This window comes from Phacochoerus africanus, chromosome X, assembly GCF_016906955.1.
Source record: "Phacochoerus africanus isolate WHEZ1 chromosome X, ROS_Pafr_v1, whole genome shotgun sequence".
In the NCBI taxonomy this organism is placed as follows: domain Eukaryota; kingdom Metazoa; phylum Chordata; class Mammalia; order Artiodactyla; family Suidae; genus Phacochoerus; species Phacochoerus africanus.
Window position 1 is genome coordinate 49,496,918 of NC_062560.1, and position 21,095 is coordinate 49,518,012.

The 21,095-nt window shown below is 45.6% G+C and overlaps 2 protein-coding genes across 4 annotated transcripts in view; one reads left to right on the forward strand and one right to left on the reverse strand.

Moving 5' to 3' along the window:
* The first annotated feature begins 3,663 nt into the window (after positions 1–3,663).
* On the forward strand, positions 3,664–8,836 carry TSR2 (TSR2 ribosome maturation factor). The gene is made up of 5 exons (XM_047764432.1): positions 3,664–3,798; positions 3,966–4,056; positions 6,568–6,659; positions 7,153–7,329; positions 7,852–8,836. The coding sequence occupies exons 1-5, from the start codon at positions 3,715–3,717 to the stop codon at positions 7,972–7,974; spliced, it is 567 nt and encodes a 188-aa protein (XP_047620388.1). The 5' UTR covers positions 3,664–3,714; the 3' UTR covers positions 7,975–8,836.
* FGD1 (FYVE, RhoGEF and PH domain containing 1) overlaps positions 8,781–21,095 on the reverse strand; it is a 39,094-nt gene continuing 26,779 nt past the window's right edge. For 2 of the 3 annotated variants that reach the window (XM_047764428.1, XM_047764430.1), the window contains exons 9-18: positions 18,627–18,685; positions 18,342–18,488; positions 17,887–17,979; positions 17,645–17,724; positions 12,858–12,888; positions 12,250–12,351; positions 11,773–11,898; positions 11,435–11,596; positions 10,184–10,327; positions 8,781–9,688 (exon numbers count right to left, since the gene is read on the reverse strand). In XM_047764428.1, the coding sequence (XP_047620384.1) occupies positions 9,383–9,688; positions 10,184–10,327; positions 11,435–11,596; positions 11,773–11,898; positions 12,250–12,351; positions 12,858–12,888; positions 17,645–17,724; positions 17,887–17,979; positions 18,342–18,488; positions 18,627–18,685 (1,250 nt within the window). In that variant the 3' untranslated portion in view covers positions 8,781–9,382. The remainder of the gene's footprint in view (positions 9,689–10,183; positions 10,328–11,434; positions 11,597–11,772; positions 11,899–12,249; positions 12,352–12,857; positions 12,889–17,644; positions 17,725–17,886; positions 17,980–18,341; positions 18,489–18,626; positions 18,686–21,095) is intronic. The other variant, XM_047764429.1, reaches the window with a different exon arrangement.

Below are 21,095 nucleotides of genomic sequence, written 5' to 3' on the forward strand. Positions count from 1 at the left end.
GTGTTGCTGTGAGTTGTGGTGTAGGTCTAAGATGGGGCTCCGATCCTGTGTTGCTGTGGCTGTGGCGTAGGCTGGCGGCTGCAGCTCTGGTTGGATCCCTAGCCTGGGAACGTCCATATGCTGCTGGTGCAACCCTAAAAAGACAAAAGCCAAAAAAAAAAAAATGATGTATGTAGGCAACCAACCACAGCAGTACTGGCAGTACATAAGACTTTGTCACCAATGTACAGATATTTTTCCTATCAGAGCTCTTAAAATATTGTTTACATTCATAATTAATTTGAAATCATAGTAGTCATTTAACTTGTTAGTAGATCATAATATTTAATGCATTGATAAAGAAACTTAGGAGTTCCCATTGTGGCTCAGTGGTTAACGATTCCGACTAGGAACCATGAGGTTGAGGTTCGATCCCTGGCCTTGCTCAATGGGTTTAGGATCTGGCGTTGCCGTGAGCTGTGGTGTACATTGCAGATTCGGTTCCGATCCCGTGTTGTTGTGGCTCTGACTTAGGCCAGCAGCTACAGCTTTGATTCTACCCCTAGCCTGGGAACCTCCATATGCCGCGGGAGCGGCCCAAGAAATGGCAAAGACCAAAAAAAAAAAAAAAAAAAAAAGAAAAAAGAAAAGAAACCTATGTTACAATTAATTTTTATAATATTTTGGTAACTATTTTAATATAATTGGTTTCCTTCTGTAATTCTATATTTTATTTTATGCATTTAAAGACATTATTCCAGGAAGAAATATATTGGCTTCACCAGCTTGCTAGATGGGTTCAAGGCACAGAAAATGTGAAGTCTGTCACTTGGTATACTTAACTTTGGACTTCAGTCTCAAGGCTAATTCTCAGGGTTCTTTCAGAGACCTTGGTTTGTTGGAGCTCAGAACTGGGTTCCATGTGTGGGAATTTCTAGCAAGTATACTGTGATATTGTGATTTATAGTAAGAAATATACATTGTGTCTTCAATCACTTCCTGGCACAGAGCTCCTAAAATCTCCAGAATTTCCTCTGAGTGATAAGAGATATCTTTTGTTATGTTAATAAAAAGACCTTCGGAATTCCCCTAGGTAACCTAAGGGTGAGGGCTGGTTGTCTGTGAAGCTAAATAAAAGATTAGAGGGTTGGCGTTTTCATTTCCACCCCTCCACCTAGAGGAGGGGAGAGAGGCTAGAGTTTGAGTTCAGTCACCAATAGCCAATGGCCTAATCAATCATGCCTCTTTACCAAAGCCTCCATAAAACCTCAAAAGAACAGGTTTTGAGAGCTCCTGGGTTGATGAACACAAAAAGATGCCATGAGAGTGGTACGCTCAGAGGAAGCGTCCTTGCCTCTTCTCATGTACTGTGCCCTATGAATATCTTCCATCTGGCTGTTCCTGAATTATATCCTTTTATAATAAACAGATAATCTAGTAATCTTTGAGTTCTGTGAGCGAACCTAGCCAAGTTAATCAAACCCAAAGGAGGGGATTGTTAATGTATTACAATGAGTGCATAATGAGGCTCAAGGTCTAATGGAAATTGAATCTTCCGCCATCTTGGACCTGATTGGTTCTAACCAGTTTTTGTGTATCCTCAACAGCTCTGTCATTTTTTTTAAAGTTTGTGCCCTGCTCCCTTCCCTCCTGTTTCAGTATCAAAATTGAGTTGAATTGTAGGACACCCAGTTGATACTGAAGAATCGCTTGGTGGTGTGGGAAAACTCAACACATATACCCTACAACTGGTGATCAGAATCTTCCCTACTCCAGGTATGTTTGAGGCCCTGGGAACTCACAGGGAAGTGCTTAATCTCAGTTTCTTTATTTGGGCTTCTTTGAACTCAAATTTAAATTGCTGAGTCTGCAGGAATGAATCTCTAGAGCTCTGTAGGAGTTTATGCCTCCTGAGATTATCAGTCTGGGAATGCTTGTAATTATCATCAAACAGCATGTTGTTTCCTGATTCTTTTTCTTTGTATAGATTGTTTCCTCAGCATGAAAGACTTTCTTTCTTTTAGAAACATACCTCTACCCTCATATACACAGACTCCTCATCCCCTGGGAAAATTCTACTCAAACTTTTAAGTCTGAGGCATTATCTCTGAGAGATTTGCCATAATTCCCAAGGCTGGATCAGAAACCCCCTCTGCTGGACTCCCATAGCTTCCTGTGCTCCTTTCTCCTCTAGCATTGCATAGAGATGGATTTATCACAGAAATAATATAACTAAAAGTTTAAGCCTCTAGTAACTCACACTTACACAAGACACTTCCAAGCCCCTGGTTGTTGAGCATTGTCAATTTGAGACAATTATCCCTGCACAAAAACAAAGTACCATAAAATTTTATAGCTCACATGTAAAAGAAACTAGAGGTTTCCCCAAATTTAACACAATCTTAAATTTTGTACTACTAACAATGAGCTGTGAAGTTGAAACTTTTCTAAACTACAATAATAAAAAATTTTGATCAACTGAATGCAATTGAATTCTTTTTATTCTCTCTTGAAAATGTTATTATAAAATAATTGTCCTATTTATTTACAGGAAGATATCAAAATGTTGGCAGCCAAGAAAATAAAATAAAATAAAATAAAAAATAAAGGAAAAATTAGTAGAGAGGTGAGTCAGGCAATTATTTTATTTCTCTAGTTTTGAGGATGCTTGTGGTATTTGTCAGGTTTTTTTAATTGGAATTTGTAGGAATTCCCTAGTGGCTCAGTGGGTTAAGGATCAGCATTGTTAATGCTGTGGCTCTGGTTACTGCTGTGGTGCCAGCTGGATCCCTAGCCTGGGAACTAACACATGTCACAGGCATGTTCCCCCCCCCAAAAAAAATTGGAATTTGTAAATTTAAAAATTTCTTTTATAAATCTAAAGCTATACTTACTTGCATACCTAAATTTGTACTATTTTTCTTAAAGAGGGCTTACAAAATTCTATCTGCCTCAGGCCCTTCAAAGTGTGTATTCACCCTGAGCACTGATCATAATTTTGGTCCTTGCTGTGCTTTAGTTTCAAGTCATTTCAAGACGTCTTCTGATTTTTTTTTTCTTTGACCCATTAGTTATTTAGAAGTGTGCTAATTCCCACCTATTTGTGAATTTCACAAATGTCTTTCTGTTATTTATTTCTTTTTTATTTTATTTAATCAATCAATTAATTTATTTTTTAGGGCCACACCTACAGCATATGGAGGTTCCCCCGCTAGGGGTCGAATTGGAGTTGCAGCTGCAACGCCGTATCCAAACTGTGCCTGAGACCTACACCTTAGCTCACGGCAACGCCAGATCCTTTAACCCACTGAGCGAAGCCAGGGCTTGAAGCCGCATCCTCATGGAGATGAGTCGGGTTCTTAACCCGATGAGGCACAGATGGAACTCCTAGGATGCATTTCTAAATGCAGACTTTTAGGCTATGCTACCTGAGGTTGCTTCCTCTGTCCTTTATCTTTAATAAATTCCTCACATCTTTTCTGCGCAATACCCACGGGTCCGGAACTCGTGGCCCCAAGCGTCTTCTACTTCTGGCTTCCTTAGATTTAATTATCATATGTGAGTAACCCTGACGGTGTCATCGATTACTCGACAGACTTTTCTATTGCTCTAGTCTTGCTGCCAGATCAGCGGAAAGGGAGAATCTGCGTTCTCAAGCTTGGCTTCCTACTCCTTCTGCCTGGGCGATGCTGCGCAGGGATTGGCCTGCCTGGGCGTCACGTGGTCCGCAGCAGGATGATGGCGGGCGCTGCAGAGGAACCCCTAACGCTTTTCCGGGCTGGCATCCGCGCAGCGTTGGAGGCTTGGCCCGCCTTGCAGGTGAGCGAGGACACAACTGGAACAAAGGTTAGGGACCGGGCCAGAACAGGAGTTGGCCCGGTGAGCTGCCCAAGGCTTAGTTGGTCGGGCGGCGTCAGAAGCGGACCCTTGCGCCACCGCAGGCCGGTTCCTGGGCTGACGTGGTGGGCTCGGGCCTGTGTTCGCAGATCGCTGTGGAGAACGGCTTTGGAGGTGTGCATAGCCAGGAGAAGGCTGAGTGGCTAGGGGGTGCAGTGGAGGAGTATTTCTTCCGCAACGGTGAGTGAATTTAAGGCCCTAGGACTTGTTTAGGGGCGCGGGGAGGAGGGCGGTCTTGGTGAATCTGCACTTTCTCTTGAACAATTGTCTGCTGATACCTGAGTCAGAATCCTGAGTTCGAGTGCCTTAGGGCCATGCCATTGACTCCTTGTATCGCGTTGGATGTCGTTTTACTCCCCTCAGACTCAGTTTCCTAATTTGTAACATGGATATGAAAGTATCCACCAGCGCTGTCCAAGTCGAAATATAATGCCAGTCACATCATGTAATTAAAAATTTTTCAGCAACCACTTTGATATAAAAAGCAGGTGAAAGGAATATTGTTCAACTCAATATATCCAAGATATTTCAACATGTAATCAATATAAAACATTATTAACGAGATATTTTACATTTTTTTTTTAGTATTAAGTTTTCAAAATCTGGTGGGTGTTTTGCAGTTTTATCACATCCCAATTTGTCTTGGCCTAGCCACATTTTAAGTGCTCAGTAATCACATTTGATTATTTGGACAGCAGAGATCTACACCTTTGATGTGTCTTGTAGGTTCTATAAGAATAGGGGCCCTTTAGGTGATCTTTTGTGAAGTATGATTTTTTAAAAATTATTCACTTAGTTTTCTTGGCCTTGGAGATGGCATTAGACAGAGACCTTTCTCTGAAAAAAATTTATTATTTGGTGAGGGATCTAGATAAGTAAATAGGTTTTTACTCACAGGGTGATAGGTGTTCTAATAAAGATCTCAGGGTGCTTGGGTAATGTGAGACTGAGGAAGAGGCTTCTTTTGGAGATTGTTAGGGTAAGGTGGCTTTTGGGTGAGTTTTAAGGGATGAGAAGGAGTTAACTAGGTGGGAGAGGCAGAGCAACACTCAAAAATAAGTTCTGTGGTTTGAGGAGATTATGTGTTATATTTGGAAAGTGGCAGGGAGCTCAGTGTTAGAGTAGGGGTGTATGGTGTGCTTGTGGGGGTGTGGGAGGGGGGAGTGATAGAGAATGAGGCTGGAGGTTGGTTGGGGAGGCCCCTGGAAAAGGGTGAGACATGGAAGGATTTGTGGGCCTTTGATTTTATCCTTTAGGCCAGCATTTGTCAAAAATATATGCTATGGAAGACTAGTTCTTTTTAGGTGTTCAGTGAAGAAACCACTTCTCCAGTCACATAATATAAAAAAAGCTCTTCAGCTCTTAAGAGTCACCATAATCATTATCATATTAAAGGTTCTGATAAGAACCACCAAAAAGAAACTTGTTTACCATGATTTTTCTATGAATAGCTTCCCTTAAAGTCCAGCAGGACAGTTACGACTTATAAGCAGAATATGAAACACTGCAGTAGGAGATAAAACTTCATGAGCAGGATTTAATAGGATGGGGTTTACTGGCTATAGAAAGTAGTCAGTATGGAGCTTGGACTGGAGAGGGAACGACTGATGAGAAGACTGTTTCTGTCTTGAAGATGATGAGGCAGTGGTAATAGTTACGGAAAAGAAGGGGTGGATTAGAACCTTGGAAATTGTTTGGCTGTAGAGGAGTGGGGGGGGGGATGAGGGCAGGTTTCTGGTTTGAGTCATTGGGTGGCTCAGATACCTTTTATGGAATAGGAGAACCCTGGAGGATTGAGAAGTAGGTTTGGAAGGTAAGGTGATGAATCTGGCTTTGGGAAAGGAGGGTCTGAGGCACCCTCTAAATAGGTGGAGAGTAGTGTGGGTTGGAGACAAATTTGGGGGATATTCGAGTGGTAGGGAAAGCCAAGGAGGCGAATGGAGCTCTCCCAGAGGGAAGAGAGAGCAAGGAGCTTTGTGGAAGACTTTCTTGAGTTATTCTATAATTCAGAAAAAGTAGAGTATGGGACCATAACGTGACTGAAGCCGAGAGAGGAGGGCTCAGCCAAAGTCACATGATAGCATTGTTGGTGCCAAGGCTGTGATGATTTCATCTTGCAAGTACTCAACGTCCATCTCTTCTTACCTATCCCATTGGTCTCTGGCCTCCTGTTTGGCGAAGTCACAATCGTGAATAATTTCTGGATTTCAAAAACTTCAGCCCTTGTGTGATGGAAATTAACATGGATTATGGGTCTTCCCTGCATTAGGCATTTTTTGGGTGACTCCCTATAACAGACTTTCAATGAGGTTACCATTAGTCTCACTTTGTAGTGGAGAAAACCAAGGCTTGGAGATGAATAAGTAACATGCTCAAGGTCACGTAGAGGGAAGGCTGGTTAAAATAGGCCAGATGAAAGAGGGTGAATGTGGATGGGTTGCTACAGGAATAGAAGGCTTGGTCGGATGCAGGAGATTGGAAATCAAGTGTTTCATTTGGTGTTTGTTTTTTTCTTTTTTAAAATCATGTTAAAATCTGGAATGTAGAGTACTTCAGCAAATAAAAGGCTTACTTTTGAACCTTTACTAACCAAGCAGATGTGGATCCACTAGGTATGTATTGAAGAGTATTGGGCAAGAGTGATAAAATTGGCTGGTCTTTGATCAGAGGGCCTTATCCTTTCCTACTTAGCTGACTTGGAGCTAGAGGAGGTGGAGGACTTCCTCGGGGAGCTCATGACGAATGAGTTTGATACGGTTGTGGAAGATGGGAGTCTGCCCCAGGTGAGCCTATCTTGGGTACAGCTGCCATTTCCCTGCCTACAGCCTTTCTTCCCCAACTGTCTGTTTTAAACCAACCCTCTTGGCTGTAACCATTCTTTTCTTGAGTCCTGTGCAAGAACTTTCTATGATTCCTTGTTGCCTAAAGAAAAGTCTAGTTTTCCCCGGCCTTTCAAATCTTGCTTTTCAAATCCTTTCCCAGGCCAGGTACATGCCTGACATGTTTTGGTTAACATCCATGCACCTGCATCGAAGGATTGCCTTCTGTGTTTACATTTTCATCTTTTAAACCCAGTTCTAGGGCCTTCCCCGTTAGGGGGCCCTCCTTCAGTGCTTCAGGCAGTTACTGAGCCCTTCATATTTGGTTGCTTCATTAGTGAACTCTTTGGGGAGGAAAGGGCCTCATTCTCTTCCTCCCCACTCTTGTCGCAAACACAGGCTGGTTGTATTGTAGGTTCTTTAGAAAATCCAAGCTGGTTGAATGTTTTCTCGGTAGGTGAGCCAGCAGCTACAGACCATGTTCCGCCACCTCCAGAGGGGTGATAGGGCTGCTCTGAAGGAAATGGCCTCTCTCATCACACAAAGAAAGTGCAAAGTTAGAGCCACTGCACTAACTACAGCCAGAGAGACTGATGAAGATGAGGATGATGCAAACAGCGTGGAGGAGATGGAGGTGAGAGGGATGCCTCTTGGGTGGGGAGATGCAGATATTTTCAGTTTTCTGGCAGATCACCTAGTTCCCCAGGGGAGTGATTGGGTGGTGGTGGTTGTATCATCCAGAGAGGGCAGGAAACTTTCCTAAGGTCATATAGACAGTCCTGGCAGAGCTGGGAGGAGAGCCTGGGTTTCCATCGGCCACAGCTTGGAGATGTTGTGGTTTTGTTTTGTTTTTTTTTTGTTGTTTTTTTTTTGGTCTTTTTAGGGCCATGGCCATGGCATTATGGAGGTTCCCAGGCTAGGGGTCAAATGGGAGCTCTAGCCACTGGCCTACACCACAGCTGTAGCAACGCAGGAACCGAACCGCGTCTGTGACCTACACCACAGCTCATGGCAACACCAGATCCTTAACCCACTGAATGGGGCCAGGGATCGAACCTACATCCTCGTGGATGCTAGTCAGATTCATTTCCGCTGAGCCACGATGGGAACTCCAGGGAGGTGTTGTATTAAGCTCTCTCCTTTATTTCTCTTCTAGGTCGCAGCTATGAATGATGGGGCAGTTACAGATGGGGTCTGCCCCCAGCCACCAGACTCCCAGACTATTAAGGAAGAGGATATAGTGGAGGATGGCTGGACTATTGTCCGGAGAAAGAAATGAGTGGGGCTGGAAATGGTTTGGGTCCTTATTTGCTAGTTGTTTTGGGACTTGTGTGTAGGGGAGTGTTTTGGAGGGTTATGAACCTCTGGACTGGTTTCCTCATCTCCACCCTCTCCCCATTCCCCTGTACAGCTTCTTCCAGGGGGAGAAGAGCCCTAGGGTCCTTGGTCTTGGGCTGGTGGGATCTGGTTCACCAGGGCCTGGAGTTACTGTCTGAGTGATGAGGGATGCTTTCCCAGCAAAGTGCCTCTTGGGTGCAGTCAGGGTGAAGAAGAAGGGATGAGAGGTGTGGGACTGACTGGAGAAGCTAAATGCTGGTTCATGGTAGGCAAGTGGATTGTAAAGGGAGAGGACCAGGGAGAACCAATATTCCTGCTGGGTCAGGATGTGAATGAAAGTAGCTGTGGTACCTCTCCCTCTTCTCCTCATCCCCCAGTCCTACAGAGCACCTCTGTACCACTGCCCAGAAATTGGAACCTCCCAGGAACACTCCCTTCCTGCAGCCCAGTGTCCAGCCCTGAGTTCCTTCAGGATGACCTTGACAAGGCAACGAGCTTGGGGGACCCAGGCTTTGTTTTCTGTCTCTTCCAACCTCTTTCCGAACTCCTTATCCCATCTAAGTCCAGGGATGAGGCCTAAGACCTCAGTGAATAATACCTTACTGTTTAATTTGTTGCTTGACTTGTGAGTAGCCTTGGAATCAGCTTTCTGAGAGCTGAGCTTTAGAGCTCAGCAAGGGAGCAGTTTCTGGGCCCACTCTAGCAGCCTGGTACTTTGGACAAACAGACAAATGGAGCACAGCAGTGTTCTGAAAGTTTCTGTAAGCTTGAAATAAACTGTATTTTTCTTTAAAAAAACAAAACAGAGTATTCATTGTCCTCCCCCCTCCCCCTTTCCCCTGTCCTGCCCGGTGGCCCTGCCATGGGTCTGGACCATAAAATACTGGGTAGCCTTGGGGCCGGGTAGAAGCTATAAGCTATGGGAGAGGCAGGAGAGGTCTGGTCACCACCCCGCTTAGCATCACATGTGTGAAGATACTGGTTGAGGGGGCAGGGGTGGGCCAGGACCATGGGGTCAGTGGCAGAGCTGGCACTTGAATCCAGATCTCCTGCCTCCGGTGCTTTGGGGGGAATTGGGTGGAGGCAGGATCTGTAGGGTATTGAGGGGTTGGGGAAAAATGGCCTAATTCAGGCAGGTCTAGCAACAGCTCCCACACTCCCTGGGGACAGGGTTTAAAAAAAAATTAACATCACTGTAGGAATACTTTTTTAAAAGCCCAGGTTTTGTGAAAAGATGAATTAAAAAACCCAAGACCCAGCATTCAGGATTGAAAGTGCCCATGATGGGAGTTCAAGTATTGACTGAGCTGGGAGGGAGGGGGCCGGGACCCCAGTTACCCACAAACCCTCTAGGTCTTGTCTCGGGTCTGGGGGGCTTCGGAGGGTTCAGCAGTGGCTCCTGAAGCTGCCACCGGTGCCTCTTCCATCTCCCTGTCCTCAGACAATGTAGGCCCTTGGCAGAACGTGTCCCCACGGCCTGCCCGGCCAAGCACAGCCATCCATCGTCGCTGCAGCTCCTCTGTCTCAGGACTGAAGTACCAGCTCAGGTGGCTCTGGGTGATCTTGAAGACATGCCTTCTGTCAGGCCGTTCCCCAGCCTCAGGAGGCCCCACCTCAAAGCCAATGAGGGGCAGGCTGCGCTGGGCTTTCACATCCTGGGGAACAGGGACAGAGTCAGGGATCACCTTGGGGCTAGGCTCACTGGTTTTGTTTGCATCTGTTAAACCTCTTTTCCTTCCTCTGCTCTAGAACCTTCTGTGGCTTCACTGAGAACAGGAAAATGTCTGAACTGGGGCTACAACGCAGGCTGGTTCAAATACCTGTTTCCTACCACACCCCAAACCAGCTGGGTTAGTCTCATAATGCTTTCAGGCCTTTGGGCTATTGCCCCCATGTGCATATTCTTCACTCCAAATTGGACCAAGCAGTGCCCTGTCTCTATTCCAGCTTTCTCCAGGAAGCTAACCGCCCCCCCAACTCACCCCATTTTTCCCTATAAATGTTGACCCACTCCTTGTCCGTAGCCAATCTTTGTCTCACAAGGGTAGGGATTCTGATTTCCCCTTAGGTTTACCCTATCCTCCAAGGCCAAGGAGAGCAGCCTGGTTTTGCCAGGTGGCTGAAAGGACCCAAAGGAGTAGGATGCACACCTGAGGGGCTCCGTAGATGTACAGCACCAAGGGTTCGTTCTCAGGGACCACAAACCATGCCTTGTGCCAGCCTTTCCCGCCCTTCTCCATGTAGTGCAGGAAGCTGCAGATGACGCTGTTCTCCGCAGCCACTGAGGCCTGTTTCTGTGTCCAGAGACATGGGTGGCATCAATGTTGATAGGAAGCCTAGCCTGCCTCCTCTTGGCCTCAACACCCCCTCAGCACAGGGATTTCTATTCCCATGTCTCAGAGGAGGATACTGAAGCTTAGGTGACAGGAGTGATCTGCCCATTGTTACCCAGTGAATCAGAGTTGAGATGCAAAGTCAGGCTTGTCTGCTGGACTCAGGCCATGGCTGCTGTCTCTAAGGGTTTGTGGGAGGGGTGAATAGCTCTCAGCAGGGGCACCTAAATGCCAATCAAGCATTCTTCCATCAGTCCAGTTATTCCTAAAGTTATTTCTGTCATTTACACTTCATCTTTTTTTTTTTCATCTTTCAGCCCATCTATTCCCTATACTCAGCGAGAAGCAACCTAGCATTGTGGTTAAGGGGTTGGGTTATGGTGAAGGGGTTGGGTGGGTAAGGCAGTCTGGCTCAGAGTCCCAGACCTAGGTGGACATATATTGACTTGGAAGGAAAGCATATAGGGCTGTCATAAGGATTAAATGAATTACTATATATGTAAAGTGTTTAGAAGAGTGCCTGGCACAGAGTAAGCATTCTTTAAGTGAATAAAATAAATACCTCAATTTAGCTAAAAAACAAAAGCAAAAGTGTATGTATGTGCACATACGTAGAAACATAGGAAGCATAAGTGTTAATGGTGGCAAATCTCTGGGTTGAAGGAATTTAAATTATTTTGGTTTATACTGTCTAACTTCAGTGCACATATCCTACTTTTAATAAGAAAAGGTAATTTGTTTAAAAAAAAATCCCAGTTTTGCTACTCACTGACGGTGTAACTTGGGCGAATAACCACCTGGGCAGTTTCCTCATTGGTAAGACGGATAGTAATAGCATTGATAGATAAGTTACTATGAAGGTTAAACGTTTAAAGCCCTTAAATAAAAATTACTCTTTCATTCACTCTTGTACTCATTTTACTCACTCCAGGCCTGGGTCACTTCTCCGGTGGATGCATGTAGTAAGCATTATGGTTTCAGAGATGCCCAGGCCTCTGTCACACTGTGTGGGTGGCTGGGGCCCATGTGGTCAGTGTGGGCAGGTTAGTCGGGGGGCCTGGCTCTTACCTCCAGGATGGACCTCCGGCGCTGGGGTGTATGCTGGCTGCAGGCTGGGCTGCTCCCGGGCACACCATGCAAGGCCACGTAGCAGTCAGTGCACACACGGTTGGAACGGTTGTTGTCATAGACGAGGCGGGCCCGAAACTCGGAGCACTTCCCACAAACCACCTGGGGTGGCAAGTGGGCAAGAACAGCCTGATTCCAGTCGGCCTTCCCCTTCAGTGTACCAGCTACCAAAGCGGACTAGCAGCCTTCCCCAACTTAGAGGGTGTCCACTCAGAAGTGGGCCTTTGGGCTGCCAGCCTCTCCCCTCCCTAGCTTTGCCCCTGCCTCCCAACACTCACATGCCCGCAGGCCTTGCAGTGGTGCCTGCGTTTGGTGATGGAATTGAAGGGCTCCTGGCAGCGCATGCACATGGTGACTTCCTTTTCCCGGATGGGTGTAGGTGCCCGCTTCCCAAGATCCATGTTCTGTAGAGATGGGCAGGTCTCAGGTCAGAAACAGCTACTCCCCAGCCCTCGCCCCTGCCCCAAGGCTTGGATCATCACTGGGAGGCAGCAGACACATTCAGAAGACCTGCTTTGAGTCCTGGCTCTGCTCTACCTCATCGTGCTCCTAAAAACAAGTTGCTTCTACTTTCTGGGCCTTAGTTTCCACAATGATTTCTCTGTGGCTCTGCCGATAGAAGACTGCGCTTCTGAGGTCATGCACTGCCTCTGTGGTCTTTACTCTCTGGGAAGGGGAGAGGTCCATCTCAAGGTAAGGTGGGGACTTGGAGGCCTGGATGGGGTCCCAGTCCAGGAGTGGGTGGGGACTCTTACCGGAGAGTTGGGGGGTGTGTCTTCATCTTCCCTGTTTGTCGAGTTCAACAGTTTGAAGGTCTCCAGCGTCTGTTCATGCTTTAGGAGGGTGGAGTTGATGGCCTGGGGGTAAGTGTAAGAAATAAGAGGTCAGAATACCTCAAAACCCACCCATTTCCACCCTTACCTCACCTTCCTATAACCTAGCTTGGAGTCAGAAAAGTTGGGTTCCAGGCCCAGCTCTACTCCTTGCTAGGTGTATGACCTTGGGCAAGTCCCTTCCCAAATCCAGGTCTCAGTTCTTATATTTGTAAAATGGGGGAGGGGAATCAGTGGCTGTAAAACCTCAGAAGGCCTTCCTGGCTACTGTCTGGGATTAAGGTTTTACAGGGCTTATCACTGGGGTTATACCCTCAGAGGAGCCGGGTTTCTAAAGGAAGAATTAGTTTCTGTTTAACCCCTGGACCTCAGTTTGCTTATCTGTAAAATGGTAACGGTAAAGTTTACTGGAAGGCAGGTGTCCAGGCCCATTCTGGTCAGATGCGAATTTCAGGGGAGAGTCCACCACCCGCTAGGAGACCTGTTAATACTCTTCCAGCCCCCTACCACAAAGCCTTCTTGGATGTTACCTGGACCCAGTCTTTCTTCTCCTCCTCAGTCCTTGGGTGGGGAAGGTGGGGTGGGGGGGGGGGAAAGAAAGACGTTGGGTTAGGCAGGCCAACCAAAAGCAATTGGAGTGGTAAAGAGCAGGTGTTTTGGAGTTGGAAAGACCTGAGTTTGACACTATGCTCCTTCACTTACTACTTATGTGACCTTAGGCAAGTCATTTAACCTATCTGAGTTTATTCATTCAATGGTTATTAATACTTTCTAGACACTGCGCTGGGAATTTGGGTCTCATGGTCTTGGGGGAGATAGGGACGATACAGGGTGATCAGTACTGTGACAGAGGGAAAATAGGGCTGAGGAGCCCAGAAGAGGAGACCTGTCCCATCCTGGAGTTTGGGTAGGGGTTGCTAAGGAAGGTTTCCTCAAGGAGGTGCTGTGCCTCAGGTAGAGGGGTAAGGGTGAGGCATGTGAGTAAGGGTACGGAATATACAAGAAACCATAAATAAATCCTATTGCTGGATTATCAAGTTCGAGAAAAGAGGGAAGTTCATTTTTCTTCACTTGTTAAATGGATATGGTAAGTTTCAGTCTGGGTTGTTCTGAGCAGTAACTTAGGTGATGTGTAAACTGCTCAGCTCGGTCCTCAATCAGTGTGAGGTTCGGCTTCCCTTTGCCCTCCTCAACTCTCCTATCTGTCCTGCAGTCTCCAAGGCTGGGTGCAGTCCCGTCAACTGCTCACTAGGAGTAGGATGCAGCCTCTGGTCTGACTCCAGCCTGGCCTCTTCTAATCTCCTTCCAATCTATACTCCAGACATCAAGAGTCTTTTTCAAATATGAAAAAGATTCTAATATGAAAGTTTTTACTATGTCCTGAGGACCACTTCATGAAAAATTAAGGCTGTGAGTCAATATTTAGCTATAAGAATGTCCACTGCACTGCTATTTATTGTAGTGAAAAGTTAGAAGCAATCTAAGTGTCCAACAACAGGGGATCAGGTTTAAAAAAAATGATGGTATATCACTACTGCCAGACCACATAAATGATGTAGAAAGCTGTTGATGTTAACTGAAAACAACATATAGAAAACATACATAGCATTCCCTTTTTGTTTAAAAATATATGTGACTTGAATGTTTATATTTGTCAAAACTCACTGATGGTACACTGAAGACCTATGCATTTCACTCTGAAAATTCTGCCTTGAGAAAAAAGAGGGGACCTTGAGGAAAAGCCTGAAAGAGGTTCTGCCAGTTCATTAGCACTGACTATCTCTGGGTGGTACAGTTTTTGGGGATTTTACCTTATTCTGACTGTATTCTTTTCTTCTTCTTCTTCTTTTTTTTTTTTTTTTTTTTAATGGCCGCACTTGTGGCATATGGAAATTCTGGGCTAGGGGTACAATCAGAGCTCTAGCTTACGCCACAGCCATAGCAATGCTGGTTCTGAGCTGCATCTGCGACCTATACCGCAGCTTGTGGCAATGCCAGATCCTTAACCCACTGAGCAAGGCCAGGGATTGAACTCACATCCTCACAGACACTATGTTGGGTTCTTAGCCCCCTGAGCCACATGGGAAACTCCTGTATTCTTTTCGAAAAATTCTTTTTTATTTATCTATCTATATTTTCTAACTTCTAATTTCTCTGCACTAAACAATACAACCTTTGATGTTTAAGGGCTACAATGGTGTTTTTGGCAATGCATGCTGAAGTATATAGTGTCTGTAATTTACTTTAAAATGGTTTAGCAAAATATTTATATGGAAAAATACACACTGACTCCTAAGTCAGTGGTTCTAAACCCTGGTGCACATGTTATAATCATCTGGGGAGCTTTTAAAATTCCCCATGTTCATCTCTGGAGCACTGCGACATACATTCGATCCCCAGCACAGCACAGCAGGCTAAGGATCTGGCATTGCTGCACCTGTGGTAGAGGTCGCAACTGTGGCTCGGATCTGATCCCTGGCCAGGGAACTCCATATGCCACAGGAAGCCAAAAATGAAAAACAACAACAACAAAGACTCCCCATGTTCAGGAGTTCCAGTTGTGGCACAGTGGGTTAAGAATTGGCTCAGGTTGCTGTGGAGGCACGGATTCAATCCCTAGCCTGGCACAGTGGGTTAAAGGATCTGGCACTGCTGCAACTGCAGCTGAGATTCAGTCCTTGGCCTGGGAACTTCTATATGCCGTGGATGCAGCCATTAAAAAAAAAAATTAAAAAAACAAAATTCCCTATGTTATACTCCAGACAAATTAAACCAGTTTTCAGGGGTGAGTTCTAGACGTAATTATTTTTTAAAAGATTCTCAACTGATTCCTATATCACCAAAGTTGAGAATCAGCTGTCTAAGTGGTGGGCATATGGGTGTTTCTTATATTTCTACTTTTCTGGATATTTGAAAAATTTCACTGAAAACAACTTTTTAAAAGGCAGTAAAAGCAACTGCAAAGCAAACCCTCCATGCTTTCCCTGTGCACCCTACAATGCTTGGTGCACCCATCTGAGCCTAGCATCTCTCTGTAGCCTCCTTCTTCCCATCTTCCCAGCAGATGACCCATCCCACTCATGTGGCTTGTCACTTAGGCTCTGCTGAGGCCCGACTGTGCCCTGTACCTGCCCTCCTCTGGATGTGCCTGTTGTCGACTGTGTTCTCACTTCCCCGGCCATAGGCCTCCAATATGGTCTCTCAGTGTCCTGGAACATCAAACCCAACTCCCTTCTCACATCTTCCAGGAGGACACCCTCTAGCCTACATTCATCTCTCTCTCCTGCTTCTACACAGTCCCACCAGTGAGTGTTCTGACTCATTTCTCAATTCCTTGCAGCCTGTTAGATCATCAATCCATGTGCATTCACTTTGGCCCTGACCATGATCTAATACCCTATCACCTGGGCCCTCAGGAGACAGCATGAGCTCCAATTCCAGCTCTGCTTCTTTCTAGCTGTGGGGTCTTGGGCAAAGTGCATAACTCTTCTGTGCCTCAGTTTTCTCATCTGTAAAGTAGGTTTGATGGTAACAGTGGCTACTTTAAGGGTTGTTTTAAGGATTCAACTAGTCTAGGAGTTCCTGTTGTGGCACAACAGAAATGAATCGGACTAGAAACCATGAAGTTGCGGGTTCAATCCCTGGCCTCTCTTAGTGGGTTAAGGATCTGGCATTGCCGTGAGCTGTGGTGTAAGTAGCAGACACGGCTCAGATCTGGCATTGCTATGGCTATGGCGTAGGTTGGCAGCTGTAGCTCCAATTAGACACCTAGCTTAGGAACCTCCATATGCTGAGAGTGTGGCCCTAAAAAGACCAAAAACAAAAGAATTCAACTAGCCTATGGCGTTTGCATTGTGGCTCAGTGGATTAAGGATCTGATGTTGTCTCTGTGAGGTTGCAGGTTTGATCCCTGGCCTGGCTCAGTGGGTTAAGGATCTGGCGTTGCCATGGCTGGGGCATAGGCCCCAGCTGCAGCGCCGATTCGACCCCTGGCTTGGGAATTTCCATATGCTGCGGGTGCTGCTGTAAAAAGAAAAAAAGAAAAAAAAAAGAATTCAACTAGTTTAGAGTTCTCTGGTGCCCTAGTCATTACAGACTTGGCATTGTCATGGCTGTGGCTCAGGTTTGATCCCTGGCCCGGGAACTTCCACATGCCACAGGCACAGCCAAAAAACCAAGAATTCAACTAGTCAATTTAAACTTGTTAAAATTACCTAAAAACCATGCCTGGCATAAGAGCAGGTCTTTATTAAATGTGAACTAAGGAATTCTCGTCATGGCTCAACAGAAATGAATCTAAGTATCCATGAGGACACAGGTTTGATCCCTGGCCTTGCTCAGTGGGTTAAGGACCTGGCTGTGGTGGGTTAAGGGTTGCTGTGAGCTGTGGTGCAAGCAGACGCAGCTCGGATCTGGCGCTACTGTGGCTGTGGGGTAGGCCAGCGGCTACAGCTCCAATTCGACCCCGAGCCTGGGAACCTCCATGTGTCATGGGCACGGCCCTAAAAAGACAAAAAAAAAAAAAATGTGAGCTATTACAATCATCCAAGTAGAGAATGGATATGAAGGCCCCTTTGTTAAATGGCTAGGCATTATTTTTTAAATTGTTATTATTTAAAATTTTTTATGAAAAATTTCAAACATACAGAAAAATAGACAGGATAGCACAAGTACATTAAATATATATCCACTATATAGATGCAAATTTTAAATATTTTGCTGTATTTACTCCATATATATGTATATAGTAATATATATCTATATGTAGGTGTATATGTTTGTACATGTATATATTTTTTGGTTGATAAATCAGTTAAAAATAAGTTACAGATATCATGATATTAAATCCTCAGCATATACCACTAAAAATCAAGGCTATTCTCCTTTCTTTATCTTCTTATACCATTATCACACCTGAGAAATTTAGCAATAATGCCCTGATAGCTAACGCCTAGTTCATATTTAGGATTTTCTCCTATTGACTTTCAAATACCTTTTAGGGCTGTTTTTTGTTTTTTTTTTTCAAACCAGACTCCTATCATGGACCAAGCACTGCATTTGGTGTTATTTCTCTTAAAGCTCTGAATCCACAATAAACTATTTGTACTGTTGTTATTCATTTTTGAATTACTATCTCATTCTTCCCTCTCCTCTAACCCCTCAGAAGAACAAGCATCTTTGAGCAAAGGTACCCACCCTTTCTCTGGAATACTCGCCTCTAGGGAGGCAGCTTGTCACCTGGCACTAGGCCTAGAATGCCTCAGCATACCTGAAGGGAAGAGGGGGTTGGAGGGAAGAGATAGGCAAGGGCAAGTACCTGGCCTGGAGCTCCAGGGAGCGCTGCTTTCCTGACACCAGGAAGGTCCGAGGCAGATTGAGGTTGGAGCTTTCCTTTAGCTGAATAGAGAGAGAAAAGGGCTTGGTGAGGCCTACTGAGCTCCATAGGGCCCTCGCCCTCTGCACACATGCATACATTTGGGATCAAAGTCAGAACGTCTTTGTTCCTCCCAGCACTAAGTCCCCACTCCAGGTCCCCATTTCCCACCTCCTGGTGCTCACCTCCATGCCATCTACATCAATGCGTGCCCGCACGCTAAACTTCTGGCCAAGTAGCCGCAGCCTGGGCACACAGTAAAGGAGGCGGTCGTTGAACTAGGAAGGAAAAGGTTTTGGATGTATGTACAGAGGACTCAGCAAGGGTGTGACCCAGCTCCCTTCCCTTACAGGACTCCTGAAAGTTTACTGCTGGGGACTCAAGGCAATAGATGGGGAAAACACAGCACAAAGGTGGCAAGGAAAGAGCCTAGGTATGGGAGTCACTTCCTAGTTGGACGATCTTGGGCAAGACACGTCTAAGTCTTAGTTACTATTATTGGTAGAGAAAAAAATTTTCTAGTATAGGTAGTGAAAATACAATGAGTTAGTAGCTGAAAGAATGGAAAGCAGAAAGTATAGCCTTGAGTGAGTACCAGGTCAATGTCAAGCCCACCTGCACCCCTACCCATGGCAGTTACCAGTATGAGGTATCGGTCTTGAGTGGTCCCATTCTTCGCTGACAGCTTAAGGATGTGGCCTTCTTTTATGAGCTCTTTGGTGGGGCTGACAATGTCTTCCTCCCCCCCTAGCAGCTCATATACCTTCAGCAGCTTGTGCATTCGCTCCTGGCAGGAGACAGTGAATAGAAGGCAGGGTTTGGGGTTCTGGTCTCCCCTCAGATGTACATAAGTTGCAGCCTCCCAGGACTGAGATAGAGATAGGTGGCTGGCCAAGGAAAGGCAGGGGCTAGAAGGACCACTCACCATTTTGCGGATGGCAGCGTTAGAGTGCTCTGCTGCTGTGGCTATAAGCTCCAGAGACTCTGTGGGCAGAGTGGGAAGTCAGATGAGAGACTAGCAGAGAAAAGTCTCTTGGGAGCCTCTTTGCTCCCTGAATACCTCCTCCTGGCCTGACCCATCCCAGAAAGTGCCAGCCTCAAAGAAGTCCACAGCAACATCATTTAAAATCAGAAACTGACTCAATGCCACAATAGCAGAATCATAGTACAGAGAAGAGCTAGCAGCTAATAAAATGCAAGCTTAAGATTATTATTACCATGAAAAAATAATAGTTACATATGTAATTGGAAGGAAACATACCCATGTTTAACAAGTTGTCTCTAGATGATGGGACTATGGGTCATTTTTAGTGTCTTCTTTAGATTTTTCTGTATTTTTTATACTTTTGACAAAGAACATGTATTACTTTTATAATCAGAAAAAACTCTTATAAAGAAACAGACAATCCTATTCTTAGTCTCAATAATTTTTTTTCTTTCAGTGCCGCACTTGTGGTATCTGTTCCCAGGCTAGGGGTTGAATGGGAGCTGCAGTTGCAGTCCTATACCACAGTCACAGCAATGCTGGATCTGAGCTGTGTCTGCGACCTATGTCACAATTTGTGGCAATGCCAGATCCTTAACCCACTGAGAGAGTCCAGGGACCGAACTCGCATCCCCATGTATACTATTTGGGTTCTTAACCTGCTGAGACACAATGGGAACTCCATAATAATTCTGATTACAGGAATGTATATGAAGAAAATACACATTCTATGTACAAGTACACTTTCATCACAGTGGTGTTATACCAAACCAGAAACAAATATGTCCAACTGCAGGTGTTCAGTTAAATAAGTTAATGTGCATTCATATAATTCATATAATGCAATACTTTGCAAGTAATGCTTATGTAGTTTTTCATAATCTGTGAAATGCTCACCATGTTTTAAGAAAAGGAAAAGATACAAACTTGTATATACCAAATGATCTCAATTTTGCAAATACGTATGCATAAAAAACACCAGGAAAAAATATTTCAAAATGTTCCTCATGCTTATTCTCTGGAGGTGATTCTCTCTAGTATCATAAGTGATTTTCCTTCCTGCCTCTTTAAGCTTTCCTGTATTTCCTATTGTGACCAGGTATCATTAGGAAAAAAAAACAAAGTCCCTATACATTTCCACACACTAATAAGTCTTGCCCATGCTTGAGGCCTAGCTGTACTACACCCCACTGACAATGCACCCCACTCTTGTCTGCACGGCGCTATATTTGCCCACTCAGAAAATATGCCTGGGAGTTCTCACTGTGGCTCAGCAGTAACAAACCTGACTAGGATCCATGAGGATGCAGGTTCAATCCTGGCCTCACTTAGTGGGTCAAGGATCCAGTGTTGGCATATGCTGTGGTGTAGGTCGCAGACACGGCTTGGATCTGGTGTTGGTATGGCTGTGGCAGAGGCCAGCAGCTGTAGCTTCAATTCGACTCCTAGCCTGGGAACTTCCATATGCCACAGGTGCAGCCCTAAAGAGAAAAAAAAAAAAAAAAAAAAAAAAAGGAAAAGAAAATATGCCTGCAATGGAGGAGCATAGGTGCTTCTGAAGAGGGTCCAGATGGTTGGCCAACTAAGTGTCATTTTCCTAAGAGGCTCTTCCTCCATGACCAAGTCTTGGTGCTCAAGATCTGTGGCCCCTAATCCAGTTCAGGCCTTTCAGGTGCCAGTCTCCAACCTCCCAGCCCCAGCTGCCAGAGGGAGCATTCTCGCACACAGCTTGCTTGTCACTCCTCTGTTCAAATCTGTCAATGGCTCCTCTATGCCTGCAGGGTAAAGGACTAGTCCCTTAGCCTGGCATTCAAAGCCCTTGGTGATCTGGCTTCTGTTGACCTCTCCAACTTTCTCAACTTGCACCTCCCTAGACATGTCCTGTCTTGCTTCATCTGGCCAACTAAATCTTCTGGATTCAGCTCACCTCCGCCAGAAAGCCTGCCCTGAGTTCCCAGGCTGGGTTAGGATTCTGTCTGGGTTCCCACATTCCCCTTTGCCCCACTCTGTCCCACCAGTCACACTGTGTATTTATTGTGTATTTACATATATGCATCCCTCAACAGACTAGGAGCCCCTTAGGATGTGGCCAAGGTCCTACCACCCTCTTCTGGGCTCCTGGGCTTTACATAGCATCATTTAATCCTCATAACCCCATGTGCCCTGTTTGTCCAATGAGGAAACTGAGACTCAGAGAGAGGAGGTGGTGGCCTTTGGTTGTCTGCCTGGGAGGCAGCAGAGCTGACATCAGGGCTGGGGCTGCCCTCCCAGTTGCCCTTTGCCCTACACATTCTCATCTCCCCCACCCAAGGGCAAGGGGCATACTGGGTCGTGGAGGTAGGTGGTGTCCTGGGAAGGGGATGGGAAGAAGACTCTGGCAAGCTGTGGGCATACAAGTTCAGGCCTGTG